Source organism: Schistocerca piceifrons, chromosome 1 (assembly GCF_021461385.2).
Source record: "Schistocerca piceifrons isolate TAMUIC-IGC-003096 chromosome 1, iqSchPice1.1, whole genome shotgun sequence".
Lineage (NCBI taxonomy): Eukaryota > Metazoa > Arthropoda > Insecta > Orthoptera > Acrididae > Schistocerca > Schistocerca piceifrons.
Window position 1 is genome coordinate 298,333,497 of NC_060138.1, and position 19,393 is coordinate 298,352,889.

Sequence of the window (19,393 nt, forward strand, 5' to 3'; positions counted from 1 at the left end):
CAGTCCATCACAGATTTAGATTATGGCTCTTACAACACCAGAAGAGATCAGCAATCCATGTGGCATTGTGTCGGTACTGCTCTAGGCTGGCCCCCAGCGAAATGAAGGCGGGGTTTGTTTCCCCATACCACTCATTCCCCTGTGGCGGTCAAAATTCTCATCTGCTTACACTTGTGGCCATCTGCAACAATAGCCTGCAGTGCCCGGCCTTTGCACTACAGCAATTGCAAAACAAAATTTGTAATGTTTTTCAATGGTGCTGAAATTCTCCCCATAACTTTAAAATCAAGTTGCTGTATGCTCGGTTCTACTACTGTGCTAAGTGCCTTGTCAATTCTATCTGTAGCATTGTCAAGCATGGGTCGTAGTTCTATGAATACCCGTGAAAACAGAAAATTAGTAGTCAGCAGATTTTTTGATCTTCATATTGGGTGAGAAAAGACAAATAATATCTGGAAATACCTTATGTTGGAGATGCATTCACTTCACTGGCAGGAAAATGCTGCTCCTTTTGAACAGAACAATCGTTTTTGAAAGCTTACATACAGCCAAACGAAGAAAACAAAGGCCATTTCGGAAGAAAAATGGTTTTGAAGTTTGTGGAAAAGCAAACATTCCAGTCAAAAAGTGCATTCCAGTCAAAATGTGAATTTTGCCAAAAACAGATGCTATATTTTCTGGTCCCTGTGCAATTGGTCCCACCTTTTGGAAGTCCGGACACAGTACACACAGACCAAGGGACAAATTTCATAGCTTCATTATTTGTCTAAGTTGTAAGCTTCTGAGAATCAAGAAATGGAGGACAACCCTTTTTCATCCTAAAGTAAAATGAAAAGAGAAGCATGTAATAAAACCATAACTAAGATGATTTCTTATGACATCAAAAAACCTGCAAGGCTGGGCTAGGTATCTGCTGTACCTTATCGGCTTACAACTGTCAAATCCACAAGCAGACTGGCCTCACTCTCTGGCACCAGTTTTCAGCTAGTTATGACATGATCCTTCTCCTACTCTCCTTATTTCTCACTTTTTATTCCCACAAGAAAAGTAACTCCTTTTCATGACACCACTGGCTGGTTGATGGCCTCAAATGCTGACCTGGGCATGCCCGTATGTATTCCATCTACTGAATACAATGAGCCAACTTAAAACTAACTCTTTTATTTAAAAACTCCTTCTGATGCCTACAGCCCGGACTGTCCAAGTCAGATCTCCCTCTGACCCTGAACAAATTTATGGGGCAAACTTCTGTACACTCACCACATATATCTACTGTTTCTGTGTTTGCTTTCCCTGAAATAAATTTTTTCTGTAAAAAACAACTGATACTAAAATGCAACATGTGGGCTGGAACATAAGTAATCACATCAGTAATGACATTCACTAACTCTCGGGCAAGTGAGCATTTTAGATGGAGCAGGGATACTGTGAAGCTTAGGGACTGTGATACATAGAAAGGGAGCAGAATAGAAATATTATTCCAGGAAAAGCTTGCTATGCTGGTGGTAGACCGTATATCTACCCACACAAAGATGTTTAGGAGGCAGAATTGTAGAGGAATGTTTCTCTTGCTCTCCTATTCTTTCATTCACCAGTCCTGTTCACCCCATATGGGTAGGATCTCCACCCCCCACCCCCTGCTCTCTCTCTCTCTCTCTCTCTCTCTCTCTCTCTCTCTCTGTGTGTGTGTGTGTGTGTGTGTGTGTGTGTGTGTGTGTGTGTGTGTTTTTTATGTAAAACTTTTTTATATGTCTACCTACTGTTCAGTGTCTTCGTTATGTGTTTGTTTTTACAATGTCCATTCCACTACACTCATGTTCACAAAAAAACAGAACACTTTGAATGACTAGAGATAACACATTCATATTGACAGGAAATGTACATTAGTATGTTTTGTAGATATGATTAACATTTCAGTCACCTCAATTCAGCATGCATCCTGTAGCCTAGTATGCACAGGGTCTCCCACAGGCCCTGAAAACCCTTTCCCATGCAGGATGGCATTGACGCATAAAAGGTGTGAATGCCATCCTGTGGTATAGCCATCTGTGCTGTGTTCACCTGGTCCCAAAATTCATCTGTGGTGGCTGGCATTGGGTCACAGCACACATTCTCAATTGGTGACAAGTCTGGTGGGGCAGGGCAAAAAACTGACATCCTGTAACACCAGAAGATATGTGTTCATGCAACAACATGTGGTTGTGCTCTGTCTTGCTGAAAAATGATGTCCGTAGTGGTGTTGCAGAAAGGGTATGGCCACGGGTCACGGGATGTCTTTCTCAAAGGTCACACTGGTCGCAGTGCGCTGAACATGAAACCAACTGTGATTTGTGGTTGTACCCAATAGCACCCCGCCCCATAAGGCCTCTGGTGCTGTAAGTCTTGTGTGAATGTAGTGATTGTGATGCCGCTCCATCTGTGGTGAACCAAAATCCCGCCATAATTTTCAAACAAAGAGAATCTGGATTCATCTGAAAACACCACCTGCCCCCCCAGAGACATCCCATACACCATTGCTGTCTAGCATGTTTCTGCACATTCGTCAAAGGTAGGCAGAGAAATGGATGACACACAGGTAACTCGTGCTGTAATAAGTGGAGGCGGACTGTTATCCCTGATTGTGTACAATATGTTGCACTGTTCCACTGTTGTGTCAGAGCCGAGGAGGATGGAGATCTCTCTTGCAGTGCCATTTGAGTTGCTGATCTTCTTGGGGGACAGTTCGCGTGGTGCGTCCTGACCCATCGTGTCATGTTCTCCAGCCTTTTGTGAACCATTCAGCAAACACCCTTTGCACTGCTGAAACATTTCATCCCACATGAGCAGCAGTTTCCCAGATGGATGCACCACATTCTCTCATGCCAATAATACACCCTCTTCCAAACTCATTGATTTAATGATATGATTCATGCAAATGACTATGAGGTACTGTGCACGTCTGTTCAAGTCACACTGATCCAACTACCTTTGGTCTATAGCAACAACGAGAGCCACAGGCACATTTTAACAGTAGGTGGTATTGCACCATGATATCGATGTTGACCCTGAACTTGTGGGCCAACATGGTTCAAATACTAATCATTTCTGCAGAACATACTAATGTGCACATCCTGTGAATATGAACATCCTATATCTAAGTGTTCAAGGTGTTCTTTTTTTCTGAACATAAGTGTACATAAAAGCAGTTTAATTACAATACCTGCAGATAAATGTTCACATAATAACTAATTTTGCAATTATTTACATCACAGAAATTGAAACTGGCTGACAAAATTCTGATATTTACCAGTTAAATCACAAGATCTTCAAACCATACTCACATTTCTGTATCAACTTACCATTAACTACCAAAACTCGAAGAGGAACTCTCAGTAGTTTTATAGGGCTGTTTACCCTCTGCATTCCAATAGTTATTTTATAAGAGTATTTCACAGCTTGTCCACGATATGAAGGTGGTGCTTCATTAGGTAAGACTTCACTGTATAAATCTGAAAGGAAAGAGTAACTTTTGTAGGTTCAATGAGAGAAACTCCTAAGCATTGGCATGTTAAATACTATACTTACAAGATTTGCTTTCTCCAGATGCAAGGCGCAGGTCACAGAACAAAATTTTTGGTTTTGTAGAAAGAACTATGTGACCTGTCTCTCCCCGGCATGGTGCAAACGAGGTGGCTGGAAACAACCCATCTACTACCAACAATCACACAAATTTTTGATTACAGACAATGGAAACATAGTAAATTTATACATCACATCTTTTGCAACACTTTACGAGCTGAAAAAGCTAAGTTACGGTGTGTGTGTGCGCGTGGGGGGAGGGGGGGGGGGGGGAGTTTCACTCATGTCTACAAAATAACTGGTATTAAATATACAAAAAACAAAAAGGAAAATTAGTTAGCATGAAGAGCTAGGGAGTGTAATTTTTTGGACATAGATCAAAAGACTCTTGACTGGAATATTTTTGTCATTTCGTGAAAAACATATACTTTGGGTTTTATTACATAATTATATTGTTGTTGTGCCCTCCCCCCACCAAAATAATCTCCATCCCCTCTTTTTGCATTTGACTCCTCTACATCTCTAGTCATATTTGCCTTACAGAAATTTGTTTTGGTTTCATGAATACTTGTTTTCACAATAAATATTCTTTGGTACTTTCAACTACAATGCTATGTAATAGTCATAATAGACTGCATTCTTTATGTATATATTCTTAACTGTGTTCACTATGAAATATTTCTACATACAGAGCCACCTTGTGTAGTGCTCAGCATGACCCCTGCTGTATTTCTGTTTTGTTGACAAGAGACAGCTTGTGGCACAAGACAGGTTGTGTCAATACAGAGCATCAACACTGCTAAATTCATTTGCTGTTTGATGGGTTGGATCCATAGAGCCATTGCTATCTGGTAGGGATGTGGCAGTTATCTACCGTATTTACTCGAATCTAAGCCGCACTTTTTTTTCTGGTTTTTGTAATCCAAAAAACCGCCTGCGGCTTAGAATCGAGTGCAAAGTAAGCGGAAGTTCTGAAAAATGTTGGTAGGTGCCACCACAACAAACTTCTGCCGTCGAATATATGTAGTGCTACACAGGCATGCTTTGCAGGCACGAAGATAAATACTGGCGCCAAAACCTCTGCGTCATTAAAAAAAAAAAATTTGGAAGACGAGCTTTTTTTTCTCCGCCCCGAGTTTCGACCACTGCATTTTCATACATTATCCAACGAAGTAAATACAAATTAAGTATAGTTCATCTTCAAATTTAGCAGCATTTCAATGTACTATGAAAATCCGACTGGCGAGACTGTTTGGGATGTTTGTCAATATGGCCAACTCTATGTTCTGAATTTTTTCTTACCTCTGAGAAGAGATGGTTGTTAATAGGAACTTTTATGAATTGTGAATCACATGCAATATTCTCTTCACCATAAAAATAATACGAATATAAACATTTTGCCATGTATTCTTTCGTGTTTGCTGCTATCTCATTTAACCTGTCTGCCTAATTAACTACGAAACTAGAGTGAGACAACAGCAAAGGCAGAAGAATATACATATCATGTCATGTTTATATTAGTATTATTCTTGTGCCTAATAGTGATACAGTCAGAAATGAAGCGCGGCAATTGACTAGATTTTTAAATCTAAGATGACTCTAATTTCTGTGCAGAATGCAATGTACTGAAGAGGCGTCTGCAAAGATTTTCAAGCGGAGAAAAATCTTCGCTAAACTCTCGTTCAGAACATCTTCTATCATACGCATTCTATTATTTGGTTCTTTTTGATCATTATCAAAGAAAGCAGCAGTGTAACTAACAACAAATAGCAGTCTCTTGCCATTGTTTCGCTAATGAGACGATTCCTCTCTCTTTTTTGCTTGTAATTGTAAGCGGCGGTAGCGTGCACAGAAGCAAGCCATGCCGCGAGCGGCGACAGGCCGTAAACCCAGAATGCAAAAACCAATGCATGACACAGTATAGTAATACATTTTTAGCTTAGAGTGACGTAAACACCTATAACAAAGAGAACGGCACTTATCATATCAAAGAAAAATAAGCAATCAATTCAAACCAGACGAAGCACGTGAAAAAGGAAGGGTAGCCGTATAAATACGGACGGAGAGCCTGACGGATAGCAATGGCTACCTGGTATAGCTTAACTGCTAAGCTTACGACTCGAACCGAACTACTGTAGCTGTATCGTCATTCATTCGACCTAAATTGTGCCTCATATTACAATGGACCAACATTGTTTCGATTTGGAGGTGCGTCATAAAACTTTTTTCTCCCCCTGAATTTCGAGTCTCAAATTTCAGGTGCGGCTTAGATTCGGGAAATTTTTTTTCCCTTGATTTCGAGTCTCATTTTTCAGGTGCGGCTTAGATTCGAGTAAATACGGTATACAAGGTTGCTGAACAGACGTATTTTTAGAAAGACAATCACACATGTCGTAGTACTAAGATGTTTCCTGTCTAAATCGATACTTCAAACTACAGACATATTTGCAAATAAAAGGAAAGTGACTTCAAAACTAAAGTACAGTATTTGCAGTTCGATGGTACAATTTAAATGGACTAGTAATCAATTAAATTCATATATAGATATTTCCCCAAAACAAAGATATACAGGATTAAACGAGACACAAACTGAATAGTGAAAGTGCTGAGTCATCAACAGGCACACAAACAGAATTAAAATTTTGCTACATTTTGGATGAATTCTTTAACAAACTAGAATACCTCCCCTCTCCCAAAACCAACCTGTGCAGTTACATTGTGCTCCTGAACACACAATACCAGGGTTGTGTGAGAGTGGAGAGCACTTTTTTTTTTTTTAGTTGGGGCAGCTCTCCATCCAATTCAGATAATGATAGCTGTAGGAAAGCCAGAAGCATCACTTTAAGATTGGAAGAAATGCCTCCCACAGGTGAGAGTATTAAAAGCCTAGTAGTTAACTGCTGAAGCATTTGCAACAAAGTGTCAGAGTTTGAAGCAATTCTGGGATGCAGTGAAGATCACATTATACTAGATACAGAGAGCTGGTTGAAATCTGAAATTAACAGCAAAGCAATTTAGGAGGAAAATTTAAGTATTTATCAAATGGATAGGCAAATGGGAAATGGATGTGGTTTATTTGTAGCAACAGACAAGAAACTAATATCCACCGAGATAGAAATTGAAGCTGCATGTGAGTTTGTTAGGGCAAGACTCAGTATCAGTGGTGCACATAAAATGGTAATTGGATCCTTCTATTGCTCATCAGACTCAACCCCTGATGTAATCAAAAACTTTAGAGAAAACCTCAGTTCACTTGTACATAAGTTCCCCAATCAGACTGTTATCATCAGTGGAGATGTTACAACATGCCAAGGAGGAATTAGATAGGTGGAAAAGGGTGAAGGGTGGTGGGGAATGGGAACTGGCAGTTAGCAAGAAGGCAGCTAAGAAGAGGAGGTATTTAGACAGTTTTATTTTGCGTATATGCAATAGATTTGACCAACTGTCAGAGTTGAGTGTAGAGGAGCCTCATGTAGCTGTAGATGTAGGGAACATGCAGCAGTCCTCAGTAATTAGGAGGCCTAGGTTAGTTGCAAAGTCTAGCAGAAAGAAGAAGATTCTGCTGCTAGGTAGTTCTCATAGTAGAGATGTGGGCTAGCAGTTGCAGGAAGTGTTGGGGAGTGAGTACGAGGTCACCAGCATTGTGAAGCCTATTGCAGGGTTGGCTCAAAAGACTCACAGCATATGGGGGTTATGTAGGAATTTTACGAAGGAGGATAAGGTAGTGACAGTGGGTGGAGCAGGGAACAGTCTTGATAGGGACAGGGAATATGATGTAGGTGATGACCTGGTAAAGAGAGCTACTTAAACTGGTGGCACTAATGTGCATTTCATGCAGCTGTTTCAGCGTCATGATCGGCCTCACCTTAATGCGGCTGTTAGGCGTGTTAACATGGGCTGGGGAGGGCCCTGATAGCAGAGGGGATGTGTCACATCTCAGTGGTGCCATTTGGGTCTATCAGTAGATTGGGTTTCACTAGACATGGCCTGCATCTCAATAGGTGTGAGAAGGTGAGGCTGGCTAAGCTTATAGGTGACAGGGTAGTGGGGGGTGGTGGTGGTGGTGGTGGTGGTGTCACTCATAGAAAGATTCCTGTAGTAGTTGGTGTTAGAGCTGCACCTTTTTTTAGACTGAAGTCAGCTGATAGGTATATCTGCTTAAAGGAAGTCCTTCTAACTAAGGGCTCACTTTCCAAGGATGTAACGTTTCCAAGTAGAGAAGGAATCAGCATATTTCATCAAAATATAAGAGGTATTATAGGTAAAGTTAGTGAACTGCTTATAGATGTTTACTCTGAAATTACTGGTGCAGGGGTATAGTAGCACAGCCATAGACAATATTTTTATTTCACTTAACTAATTTGACAATTCAGAGGCTTCCTTTACCAGGATACAGATTAGCTGGCTGTTTCTCAAGGAGTTCCTTGCGAGGTGGGGGAATGGCTATGTACATAAAAAACAGTATTCCATTTGAGTCCATAGATGTATAACGACACTGCACCGAACAGATATTTGAATGTTGTGCAGGGGCAGTTGAATTTACTAAAAAACTAAACTTATAATTGTTGTTGTTTATAGGTCCTCTAATTCTGACATCAGAGCATTTCTGCTCAAGCTAGAGAGGGTTCTTGATTCACTTTGTAGGAAGTACCAGAAATTAGTTATATGTGGTGACTTCCAATATTAATTTTGTATATGATGGTGCAAGATGTTGGTAGATCTCCTAAATTCATATGAGCTGATGCAGACTGTGTGATTTTTTTCAACTAGGGTGCAGGAGTATAGTAGCACAGCCATAGACAATATTTTTATTCATTCTTCATTTCTAGATGGGCATTCTGTTAGTAAAAGCGTGAATGGCCTTTCAGACCATGGTGCACAAATTTCAACACCGAAAGGCTTTTGTACTCAAACCAATGTCATATTTAATTACAAACTATTTAGGAAAGTTAATCCAACAGCAATAGAAAGTTTTTTAAACCTCATCAAGGAACAATAGTGGCTGGATGTTTACAGTGCTGGTAACATAGACGATAAATACAATGCTTCCCTTAACACATTTCTCATGCTCTTTGAGAGTTGCTTTCCATTAGAATATTCTAAATGGGGTACTAGTGTGGTGTCCCCGCCAAACACCACACTTGCTAGGTGGTAGCCTTTAAATCGGCCGCGGTCCGTTAGTATACATCGGACCCGCGTGTCGCCACTATCAGTGATTGCAGACAGAGTGCCGCCACACGGTAGGTCTAGAGAGACTTCCTAGCACTCGCCCCAGTTGGACAGCCGACTTTGCTAGCGATGGTTCACTGACAAATTACGCTCTCATTTGCCGAGACGATAGTTAGCATAGCCTTCAGCTACGTCATTTGCTACGACCTATCAAGGCGCCATTACCAGTTACTATTGATGCTGTAAAACATGTACCGTCAAGAGCGATGTTCACCAATTATGGATTAAAGTTAAGTATTCCAGCAGCTACGTACGTTTTTTGTTAGTATAATTCCCTTGTCCTGTTCCAGACCTCACGCCAGCCTGCGTGAGCTTAAACGCGTGCCTTTCGGCTTCCTCCTAGTGGATTGGCTGTCTTGCCAGTCCACAACAACTAGCATTAATAGGCAGCCCGTGTGGCTGACTAGTGGGATAAGGATATCTTGTAGAACAAAGCGGGAATTACATCAAAATGTTAGAAGTAGTCACTATCAAGCTACAGTAGCCCATTACAAACAGTTTTGTAAGGTGTTTAAAAACGTTATTAGGAAGGCAAAGAGTATGTGGTAAGCAAATACAATAGCTTATCACAGGATAAAATTAAAACCATATGGTCAGTTGTGAAGGAAGTGCCTGGTCAGCAGCACAAGGTCGGCAATATAAAGTCAGTTTGTAGTAAAAATATTTCTGTTACTGATAAATCAGATATATGTACAATATTTAACAATCATTTTCTGAGCATTGCTGGTGAATTAAATAAAAATTTAGTTTCTTCAGGAAATCATATAACTTTCTTGGCAAATGCCTTTCTGAGATTGACGCCTGAAATACTCCTCTGTGATACAGACAACAAGAGGGAGATTGAGTCAATAATAAAATCACTGAAGACTAAGGACTTTCATTGTTATGATGGAGTGTCTAGCAGAATATTAAAGTACTGTGCTGTAAATGTTAGCCCAGTATTTAGCCATATTTGTAATTTTTCCTTTAGGAATGGTCAGTTTCCTGGGCAATCAAAGTACTCAGTAGTAAATCCGCTTTATAAAAAGGTTGAAAGGGATAATGTAGATAACTTTAGACCTATTTCTGCGCCATCAGTGTTTGCGAAAGTTACTGAAAAGGCTGTGTGTAAGGATAATTGATCATTTCATATCACACGATTTGCTATCAAATGTACAGTTCGGCTTTAGAAGTTGTTTAACAACTGAAAATGCTATATTCTCATTTCTCTGTGAGGTACTGGATGGGCTAAACAAAAGGTTTAGAATGCTTGGCATATTTTTTGCTTTAACTAAGGCATTTGATTGTGTTGATCACAAAATATTGCTCCAGAAGTTGGAGCATTACGGAATATGGGGAGTAGCTCACAACTGGTTCACCTCTTACTTTAGCAACAGGCAGCAAAAGGTCATTATTCACTATGTTGATAACGACTGTGATGTGGGGTCTGAGTGGGGTACTGTCAAATGGGGTGGGGTGGGGGGAGGGGGGGGGGGGTGAGGGGTGCCCCTGGGATTAGTGTTGGGGCCTCTCCTGTTCCTTATTTATATAAATGATATGCCCTCTAGTATTACGGGTAACTCTAAAATATTTCTGTTTGCTGATGACACTAGCTTGGTAGTAAAGGATGTTGTGTGCAACATTGGCTCAGTTTCAAATAGTTCAGTACAGGACCTAAGTTCATGGCTTGTAGAAAATAAACTAATGCTAAATCACAGTAAGACTCAGTTTTTTCAGTTTATAACACACAATTCAACAAAACCTGACGTTTTAATTTCACAGAATGGGCATATGGTTAGTGAAACTGAACAGTTCAAATTCCTAGGTGTTCAGATAGATAGTAAGCTGCCGTGGAAAGCCCACATTCAGAATCTTGTTCAAAGACTTAATACTGCGATTTTTACTATTCGAATGGTATCAGAACTGAGTGATCGTTTGACACGAAAATTGGTCTACTTTGCTTATTTTCATTCGCTTATGTTGTATGGTGTTATATTTTGGGATAACTCTTCCCATTGTAAAAGGATATTTTTGGCTCCGAAATGGACAGTTCAGGCAATAAGTGGTGTAAGTTCACAAACCTCTTGTTGACCCCTGTTCACAAGTCTGGGTGTTTTGACACTGGCCTCTCAATATATACCGGGTGATCAAAAAGTCAGTATAAATTTGAAAACTTAATAAACCACAGAATAATGTAGACAGAGAGGTAAAAATTGACACACATGCTTGGAATGACATGGGGTTTTATTAGGGGGGGAAAAAAGTTCACAAAATGTCAGACAGATGGCGCTGGACAGCAAAACGTCAGTAACTGCGCATGACAACCATGTATAAAAGGAGCTGTAATGAGAGAGAGAATCAGATGCGCCAGCAGTCGCAGCATGTTGACGTTACCTGAAAAGGCGCTTTTAGTGAAGCTGTATTATCAGAATGGGGAATGTGCTAGTTCAGCGTTACGACCCTATCGCCATAGGAAGGGGATTCGAATGGGTAAAGGTCCGTTGACAAATGCAGCTGTGGCGAGAATGGTTTCGAAGTTCGAAGCCATGGGTTGTTTAGACGATAGACCCTATAGTGGCTGACCGAGCACAAGGCGTAACGCTGCTGAGACAGTTCAGGAAGAAATGGAGACTGTAGTGGGTTCGTCTATGCATGGGGAAGTCAGCGCTCGTGCGCAGTCGCACATCGCACCGGCATTTCATACACTAATGTTTAGTTGGCATTTAGGCGTGCCCTCAGATGCTATCCATATAAAATCCATCGGCATCATGAACTGTTACTTGGCGATTTAATGAAGCGGAGGGCATTTGCGGTGTGGGCGTTTCAAAAGATCGCGGAAGATGATGATTGGTTGAGTAACGTACTGTGGACAGACGAAGCTCATTTCACGCTCCGAGGGTCTGTCAACGCCCACAACTGCAGAATTTGGGCTACCAAAAATCCTAGAAATGTCATGGAAACTCCATTGAACGACAAGGAAGTCACAGTATGAGTTGGATTTACCACATCTACCGTTATCGGGCCTTTTTTCTTCAAGGAAATGCATGATTCTGGTTTTGTAATTGCTACCATGATGGGTGAGAGGTACGCCGATATGTTACAGAATTGTATCATCCCCAGCCTGGCTGATAAACACCTGCTGGAACGTACGATGTTTATGCAGGATGGTGCTCCACTTCATATTTCTAGATGCGTGAGAGATCTCTTGCGCACGTTGTGTGGTGATGATCGTGTGCTCAGCCGCCACTTTCGTCATGCTCAGCCTCCCAGGTCCCCAGACCTCAGCCCGTGCGATTATTGGCTTTGGGGTTACCTGAAGTTGCACGCGTATCGTGATCGACCGACATCTCTAGGGATGCTGAAAGACAACATCCAATGCCAATGCCTCACCATAACTTCGGACATGCTTTACAGTCCTGTTCACAACATTATTCCTCGGCTACAGCTTTTGTTGAGGAATGATGGTGGACATATTGAGCATTTCCTGTAAAGAACATCATCTTTGCTTTGTCTTACTTTGTTATGCTAATTATTGCTATTCTGATCAGATGAAGCGCCATCTGTTGGACATTTTTTGAACTTTTGTATTTTTTTGGTTCTAATAAACCCCATGTCATTCCAAGCCTGTGTGCCAATTTGTACCTCTCTATCTACATTATTCCATGATTTATTCAGTTTTCAAATTTATACTGACTTTTTGATCATCCGGTATATTCCTTACTGCCATTTCTTGTTAACAATATTAGCTTATTCCCAAGAATAAGCAGCTTTCACTCGGTTAATACTCAAACCTGCATTTGGATCGGACTTCCTTAACTCTTGTGCAAAAAGGTGTGCAGTATACTGCTGCATCCATTTTCAATAAGCTACCACTAAAATTCGAAAACTCTTAGCAGTAATCCACGCACTTTCAAATGAAACTGAAGAGTTTCCTCATGAGTCACTCCTTCTGTTCTGTCGAGCAGTTCCTTGAAAAATTAAGCAGATTCTTATTGAACTGTTGATTGTGTTTACTTAAACTTATGGAGTGACTTTTTTTGGATTCATAAACATTTATTTTTATCTGTTATTACTTTTATGTTTTAATTTCGTGTACTGATACATTCCATGACCTCAGAGATTTGCTCCTCAATTTGGTCCTACAGAACTTGACGTGTAAATAAAATAAAATAAAGATAACATGCCAGGGACACCTGTTGGGGTCTGATACCCAAAAAGACGTCTGATCTTTGTCCAGACTTGGGAAGGTGATGTATGGCACCCACTGGTCGACACGTAACTCTCCAAACACTCATGTTTCCGTCGTTTTATAAGCTGTTGAATGCAGGCACAGAGCCGCTTAAAGACTTTTAGTTGCTCTAGGGAAGGGTGCCGCTTATGTTGCTGTAGAGCTCGCCGATGCTCTTTAATTGCCTCAGCGACTTCCAACAACCACCAAGGAACTGTTTTTCGCCAGGGGCACCCTAAACAACTAGAGATCAAGTTTTCCATTGCAGAAACAATTGTTGTAGTGACGTGCTCAACGACAACATCGATGGCACCATGTGGGGGGAGATTCAGCAGTGACAGCAGAGGTGAAGACTTCCCAGTCTGCCTTGTTTAAAGCCCACCTGGGTAGGCATCCCTGGGCATGATGCCAGAGGAGTAACAGGAAGATGGGGAACTGGTCACTCCCACACAGGTCATCATGTGCTCTCCAGTGGACAGATGGGAAAAGGCCAGGACTGCAATCCGAGAGATCAATGGCTGAATATGTGCTACATGCCACACTGAAATGTGTGGGAGCACCTGTATTTAAGAGACAGAGGTCGAGTTGTGATAGTAAATTTTCGACCTTCCTACCTTGGCCAGGAAGCATGGTGCCAACCCACAAGGGGTTATGCATGTTAAAAATCTCCCAAAAGTAGGAAAGGTTTAGGGAGTTGATCAATCAGTGCAGCCAATACGTTCAGGGGTATTGCACCATCTGGAGGAAGATATACGTTGCAGACAGTTATTTCCTGCATCGTCCTTATCCTGACAGCCACAGCTTCAAGAGGGGTTTGAAGGGGCACAGGTTCACTACATACCGAGTTCAGGACATAGATGCAAACTCCACCTGACACACTATTATAGTCACTAAAGTTCCTGTAATATCTCTTATAGCCATGGAGGGCAGGGGTCGGCAGTGCCGGGAACCAGGTTTTCTGGAGGGCAATGAAGAAAGCAGGTGTAAAGCTTAACAGTTGCCATAGCTCAGCCAGGTGGTGGAAAAAACCTCCGCAATTCCACTGGAGGATTACGTGATTGTGAGACTTGAAAGGCATGAAACACTCAATGAGGCAGTCTATGCCTCAGGATCACCTACTGTCACCAGATGAGTACCTGTGCAATCGACATCCATTGTGTCTGAGGGCCCAGTGAGATCTAGGTCCTCAGCGGACGCCAGAATCTCCACCTCATCCTCAGACACAGAGTTTGTAGGTAGTGGTGGTGTGTTAGGTTTCTCTCACTGCTCCTTAGGTTTGTCCAGATGGGAGCTCTTTACTGCTTCAGTCTCAGGGACTGAGGAGGACTGTGAAGCCCTACGACCAGCTACCTGTGGTTGCTTCAGCCACTGGCAGCTGTCAGCTTTGTCACTGGTAGGAACCTGGGAAGGGAGTGACCCAAGGGATCCCTTCCCGGTGAGAGGAGCTGAAGAAGACTTATGCTTCTCCAGCTGAGAAGTGGGGACTGACATCCCCGATGGTTGGGTGGGTGTTGCTCCTGATTTAGGTTGTGCAGGAGCAACGCTGAGGGAAGTGCCTCCCACCATCAAGGGGGCAGGTGGAGTCTGACGGCTCTGAGAGCCAACTGTACATGGCAGAATGGAAGATGGTGGAACCGCTGTCACAGCAGCGGTGTAGATTGATGTCATATACATAGGATGTAGCCTCTCATTTTTTCTGTTAGCCTTACCGTAGGTCAGTCGGTCCATGGTCTGGTATTCCATTATTTTCCTTTCTTTCTGGAGAATCCTGCAGTCTGGTGAGCAAGGTGAATGGTGCTCTCTGCAGTTGACACAGACGGGAGGCGGGGCACAGGGAGTATTGGGATGTGAAGGACATCCAAAACCCCGAAAGGTGATGCTGTAAGTACAGCGGGAAGACATAAGGCTGAACTTCCAGCACTTAAAGCACCGCATCGAGGGAGGGACATATGGCTTTACATCACAGTGGTAGACCATCACCTTGACCTTCTTGGGTAATGTGTCACCCGCGAAGGTTAAGATGAAGGCACTCGTGGCAACCTGATGATCCCTCAGACCCTGGTGGACGCTCCAGAGAAAATGGACAACTCGCTGCTCTAAATTGGTACAGAGCTCATCATCTGACTGCAAAAGAAGGTCCCTGTGAAATATGATACTCTGGACCATATTTAAGCTCTTATGGGGTGTGATGGAAACAGAAACATTCCCCAGCTTGTCTCAGGTGAGTAGTGTCCATGACTGGGCAGAGGGTGCTGTTTTGATCAAGACTGACCCTGACTGCATTCTGGACAAGCCCTCCACCTCCTCAAACACTTCTCTTTTCCCCAAAGTTGTCTTTAATTTTCCTGCAGGTGGTATCTATCTTTCCCCTACTGAAATAAGTTTCTAAATCATTTGCCCTCTAGTCATCCCCTTCTTAGCAATACTGCACTTCATGTCAATCTCATTTTTTAAACATTTTATTCCTTTTCACCTGCTTCATTTAAAAATTTTCTCCTTTCACCCATTCATCTTTCCCCTGTTCTAGTCAACCATTGTATAACGCTCCCTCTGAAGCTTTCAACCATCTCTGGTCCTTTCAACTTATCCAGGTTTCATCTCCTTAATTTCCAATTTCTTCAGTTTTAATCTATAGTTCATAACCAATTAATTTGGACAGATTCCACATTTGCCCCTGGAAATGCCTTACAATGTAAAATCTGGTTCCTACAGACTCATCTACATCTACATCGTTACTCTGCATTTCACACTTAAGTGCCTGGCAGAGGGTTCATCAAACCATTTTCATACTACTTCTCTACCATTCCACTCTCGAATGGCGTGTGGGAAAAAGGAACACCTAAATCCTTCCGTTCGAGCTCTGATTTCTCCTACTTTATTATAATGATCATTTCTCCCTACATTAGTGGGTGTCAACAAAATATTTTCGCATTTGGAAGAGAAAGTTGGTGACTGAAATTTCGTAAATAGATCTCACCGCAAAGAAAACCGCCTTTGTTTCAGTGACTGCCACCCCAACTTGCATATCATATTAGTGACACTCTCACCCCTATTGCACGATAACACGAAACGGGCTGCCCTTCCTTGCACTTTTTTTATGTTCACTGTCAATTCTACCTGGTAAGGATCCCACACCAAGCAGCAACATTCCAGCAGAGGATGGACAAGTGTAATGTAGGCTGTCTCTTCGGTGGGTTTGTCGCATCTTCTAAGTATTCTGCCAACAGAGCACACTCTTTGTTTTGCCTTCCCCACAATATTATCTATGTGGTCTTTCCAATTTAAGTTGCTCATAATTGTAATTCCTAGGTATTTAGTCAAATTGACAGCCCTTAGATTTGCATGATTTATTGTACACCCAAAATTTATCGGATTTCTTTTAGTACCCATGTGGATGACCTCGCACTTTTCTTTGTTTAGTGCCAATTGCCACTTATCCCACCATACAAAAATTCTCTCTAGATCATTTTGTAATTGGAATTGATCGTCTGATGATTTTACTAGACGGTAAATTACAGCATCATCTGCAAACAATCGAAGGGGGCTGCTCAGATTATCACCTAGATCATTTATGTAAATCAGGAACAGCAGAGGGCCTTAGACACTACCTTGCGGAATGCCAGAAATCATTTCTGTTCTACTCCATGATTTACCATCTATCACTACGAACTGTGACCTCTCTGAGAGGAAATCACGAATCCAGTCACACAACTGAGACGATACTCCATATGCATGCAATTTGATTAATAGTCGCTTGTGAGGAACGGTATCGAAAGCCTTCTGGAAATTTAGGAATATGGAGTTGATCTGAGATTCTTTGTCGACAGCACTCATTACTTGATGGGAATAAAGAGCTAGCTGTGTTGCACAAGAAAGATATTTTCTGTCCGTGTTGGTTATGCATCAGTAAGTCATTTTCTTCAAGGTGATTCATAATGTTCGAGTACAGTATATGCTTCAAAATCCTACTGCAAATTGAGGTCAGTGATATGAGTCTGTAATTCAATGGGTTACTCCTATTTGCTTTCTTGAATAATGGTGTGACTTGTGCTACATTCCAGTCTTTAGGAACAGACCCTTCATCAAGTGAGCGGTTGTATATGATTGCTAAGAAAGGCGCTATTGCGTCTGCATACTCTGAAAGGAACCTGACTGGTATACCATCTGGACCGGAAGACTTGCCTTTCTTAAGTGATTTGAGTTGTTTTGCAACACCTAAGATATCTACTTTTATGCCACTCATGCTAACAGTTGTTCTGGTTTCGAATTCTGGAATATTTACTTCATCTTCTTTCGTGAAGGAATTACGGAAAACTGTATTTAGTAACTCAGCTTTAGTGGCACCATCATCGGTAACATTTCCATCACTATTGGGCAGTTGACTGTTTTTTTGCCACTGGTGTACTTTACATATGACCAGAATTTCTTTGGGTTTTCTACCATATTCTGAGACAATGTTTCATTGTGGAAACTATTAAAAGCATCTCGCATTGACATCCGTACTAAATTTCGAGCTTCCGTGAAACTTAGCCAGTCTTGGGGATTGTTCTGAATTTGGCATACTTTTTGCGTTGCTTCTGCAACAGTGTTCTGACGTGTTTTGTGTACCACGGTGGATCAGTCCCATCTCTTATTAACTTATGCGGTATGGATCTATCTATTGCTGACTATATTGTATCTTTGAGTTTGAGCCATATCTGGTCTATACTTACATAATTAGCTTGGAAGGAATGGAGACTCTCTCTTACGAAGGCACCAAGCGAATTTTTATCTGCTGTTTTAAATAGATATATTCTGCGTTCATATTTAGTGGTTTTGGTTGATATGGTTTTTTTAGCCTTGCTACAATGACCTTGTGTTCACTAATCCAAATGGCAAATGGCAGTACGGGGGGGTGAGGGGTGGTGTGTGTGTGTGGGGGGGGGGGGGGGGGGGGGGGAGGGGGGGGAAGAAAACTGCACAGTGGACACATGACCTGCCACCTGCATGGCATGTGTATGAAGCAATTCCCCATTCTGGGTTAGAAGCACCTGCATATGCCCATGCTGTTCCTGCTCCTACTTCTGTAGATGCAACATTTTCTCCCAGCATTGCAGAAATGCTAAATCCATGGTGGTCCAAAATTAATTCTATGAAAAGGGATGAAAAAAAATAGAAGCATCACATGCGTAAGAACATCCCATTCTTGTCGCCACATTACTACCTTCACAGGTGTGACAATGCTGCTAAATAATACTGTTGGCATACTGTCAGGCCAACGGTGGCTCAACAAGCAGACGAACAGAATCCCAAAAGAGGAATTGAAAACTTTCCATGCAGATCAACCTAAGGGGGAAAAAGAAAGTCTGAAACTAAGAAGAGATGTGGACAGGGCTCACATGACACGTGGCAGGCACAGGAGGCTGACAGGTGAGCACACAGAAATGGCACACAGAGTGATACACTAGGAAAGGTCTGCAGTGGTTGAACTCAGCCTTACTGTTGCCTGGAAGCAAACAGTGCCTTCACTATATCTGCCCATAAAACACTTTGGGCATGCAGCCCATCAAACCCCCTCACCACAACAGTTGTCCGAATTAGTTTGCTGCGCTGTCCATTCCATCTCAAGTGCCTCCATTGTGATGTCCACTGGCACAGATACTAAAACTTCCCTTCAAAATAATTTGTAACACAGGATAAAGTTCAGTCCACAGATCCAAAGGTGGGAAAATATGGCAGGTAGTCTTATGTAATGAAATTATAGCTGGCGAGATGATTTTCGATCAATAATAATAACCAGTATCAAATTTTGTAACACAATTATGTCTTGATTCAACTTGTTCTCTGCTGGGAAACACACATTTGTTGCCATTTATGAACAAACATTAGTGAGATTACCAAATTGAATCTCAAAGAAATGGTGCAAGGTAATAATATATGAAGAACAGGAGAAAGGAAAAAATAAAGGAAACATCTCAGAAAGGAAAATGGAAACATCTGTCAAAGTGGATTTGTCTAAGCCTATAGTGGTGTCCCATAAAAACTGAATATATGTTGACCACAATTCTGTAACAAAGAGAGTTAACTGCAAACAATACTACAGTGACATAAAACATAAAATATGGAGACTGTGAGGATTTACCATGCAGAATTAATAATCTTTCTGTTAAATCTAGATGAATTTGCTCAACATAAAAGATTGAAAAATAAAAATTCTTTGTAGCTCCAGTGTGGGATATATTGTTATTTAGTGAAATTACGGCTACAACTTCACAATGTTTCTTTAAGGAGAAATACTATGACACTTTCGAATCAATGGGGTAAATGTATGTAACAGTATGCTGTGGCTGCTTCTGGAATCTCATAAGAAAACATTATTTTCAAATATATATCAGTGTACAATATTTGTACGAGCAATCG

General features: G+C 41.6%; 1 protein-coding gene across 4 annotated transcripts in view; it reads right to left on the minus strand.

The window, feature by feature from the left end:
- Positions 1 to 19,393, minus strand: part of LOC124793985 (RAB6A-GEF complex partner protein 2) — a 106,629-nt gene that overhangs the window by 50,632 nt on the left and 36,604 nt on the right. For 2 of the 4 annotated variants that reach the window (XM_047258062.1, XM_047258065.1), the window contains exons 3-4: positions 3,565 to 3,690; positions 3,339 to 3,488 (exon numbers count right to left, since the gene is read on the minus strand). In XM_047258062.1, coding sequence (XP_047114018.1) covers positions 3,339 to 3,488; positions 3,565 to 3,690 — 276 coding nt within the window. The remainder of the gene's footprint in view (positions 1 to 3,338; positions 3,489 to 3,564; positions 3,691 to 19,393) is intronic. The other 2 variants (XM_047258064.1, XM_047258063.1) reach the window with 2 other exon arrangements.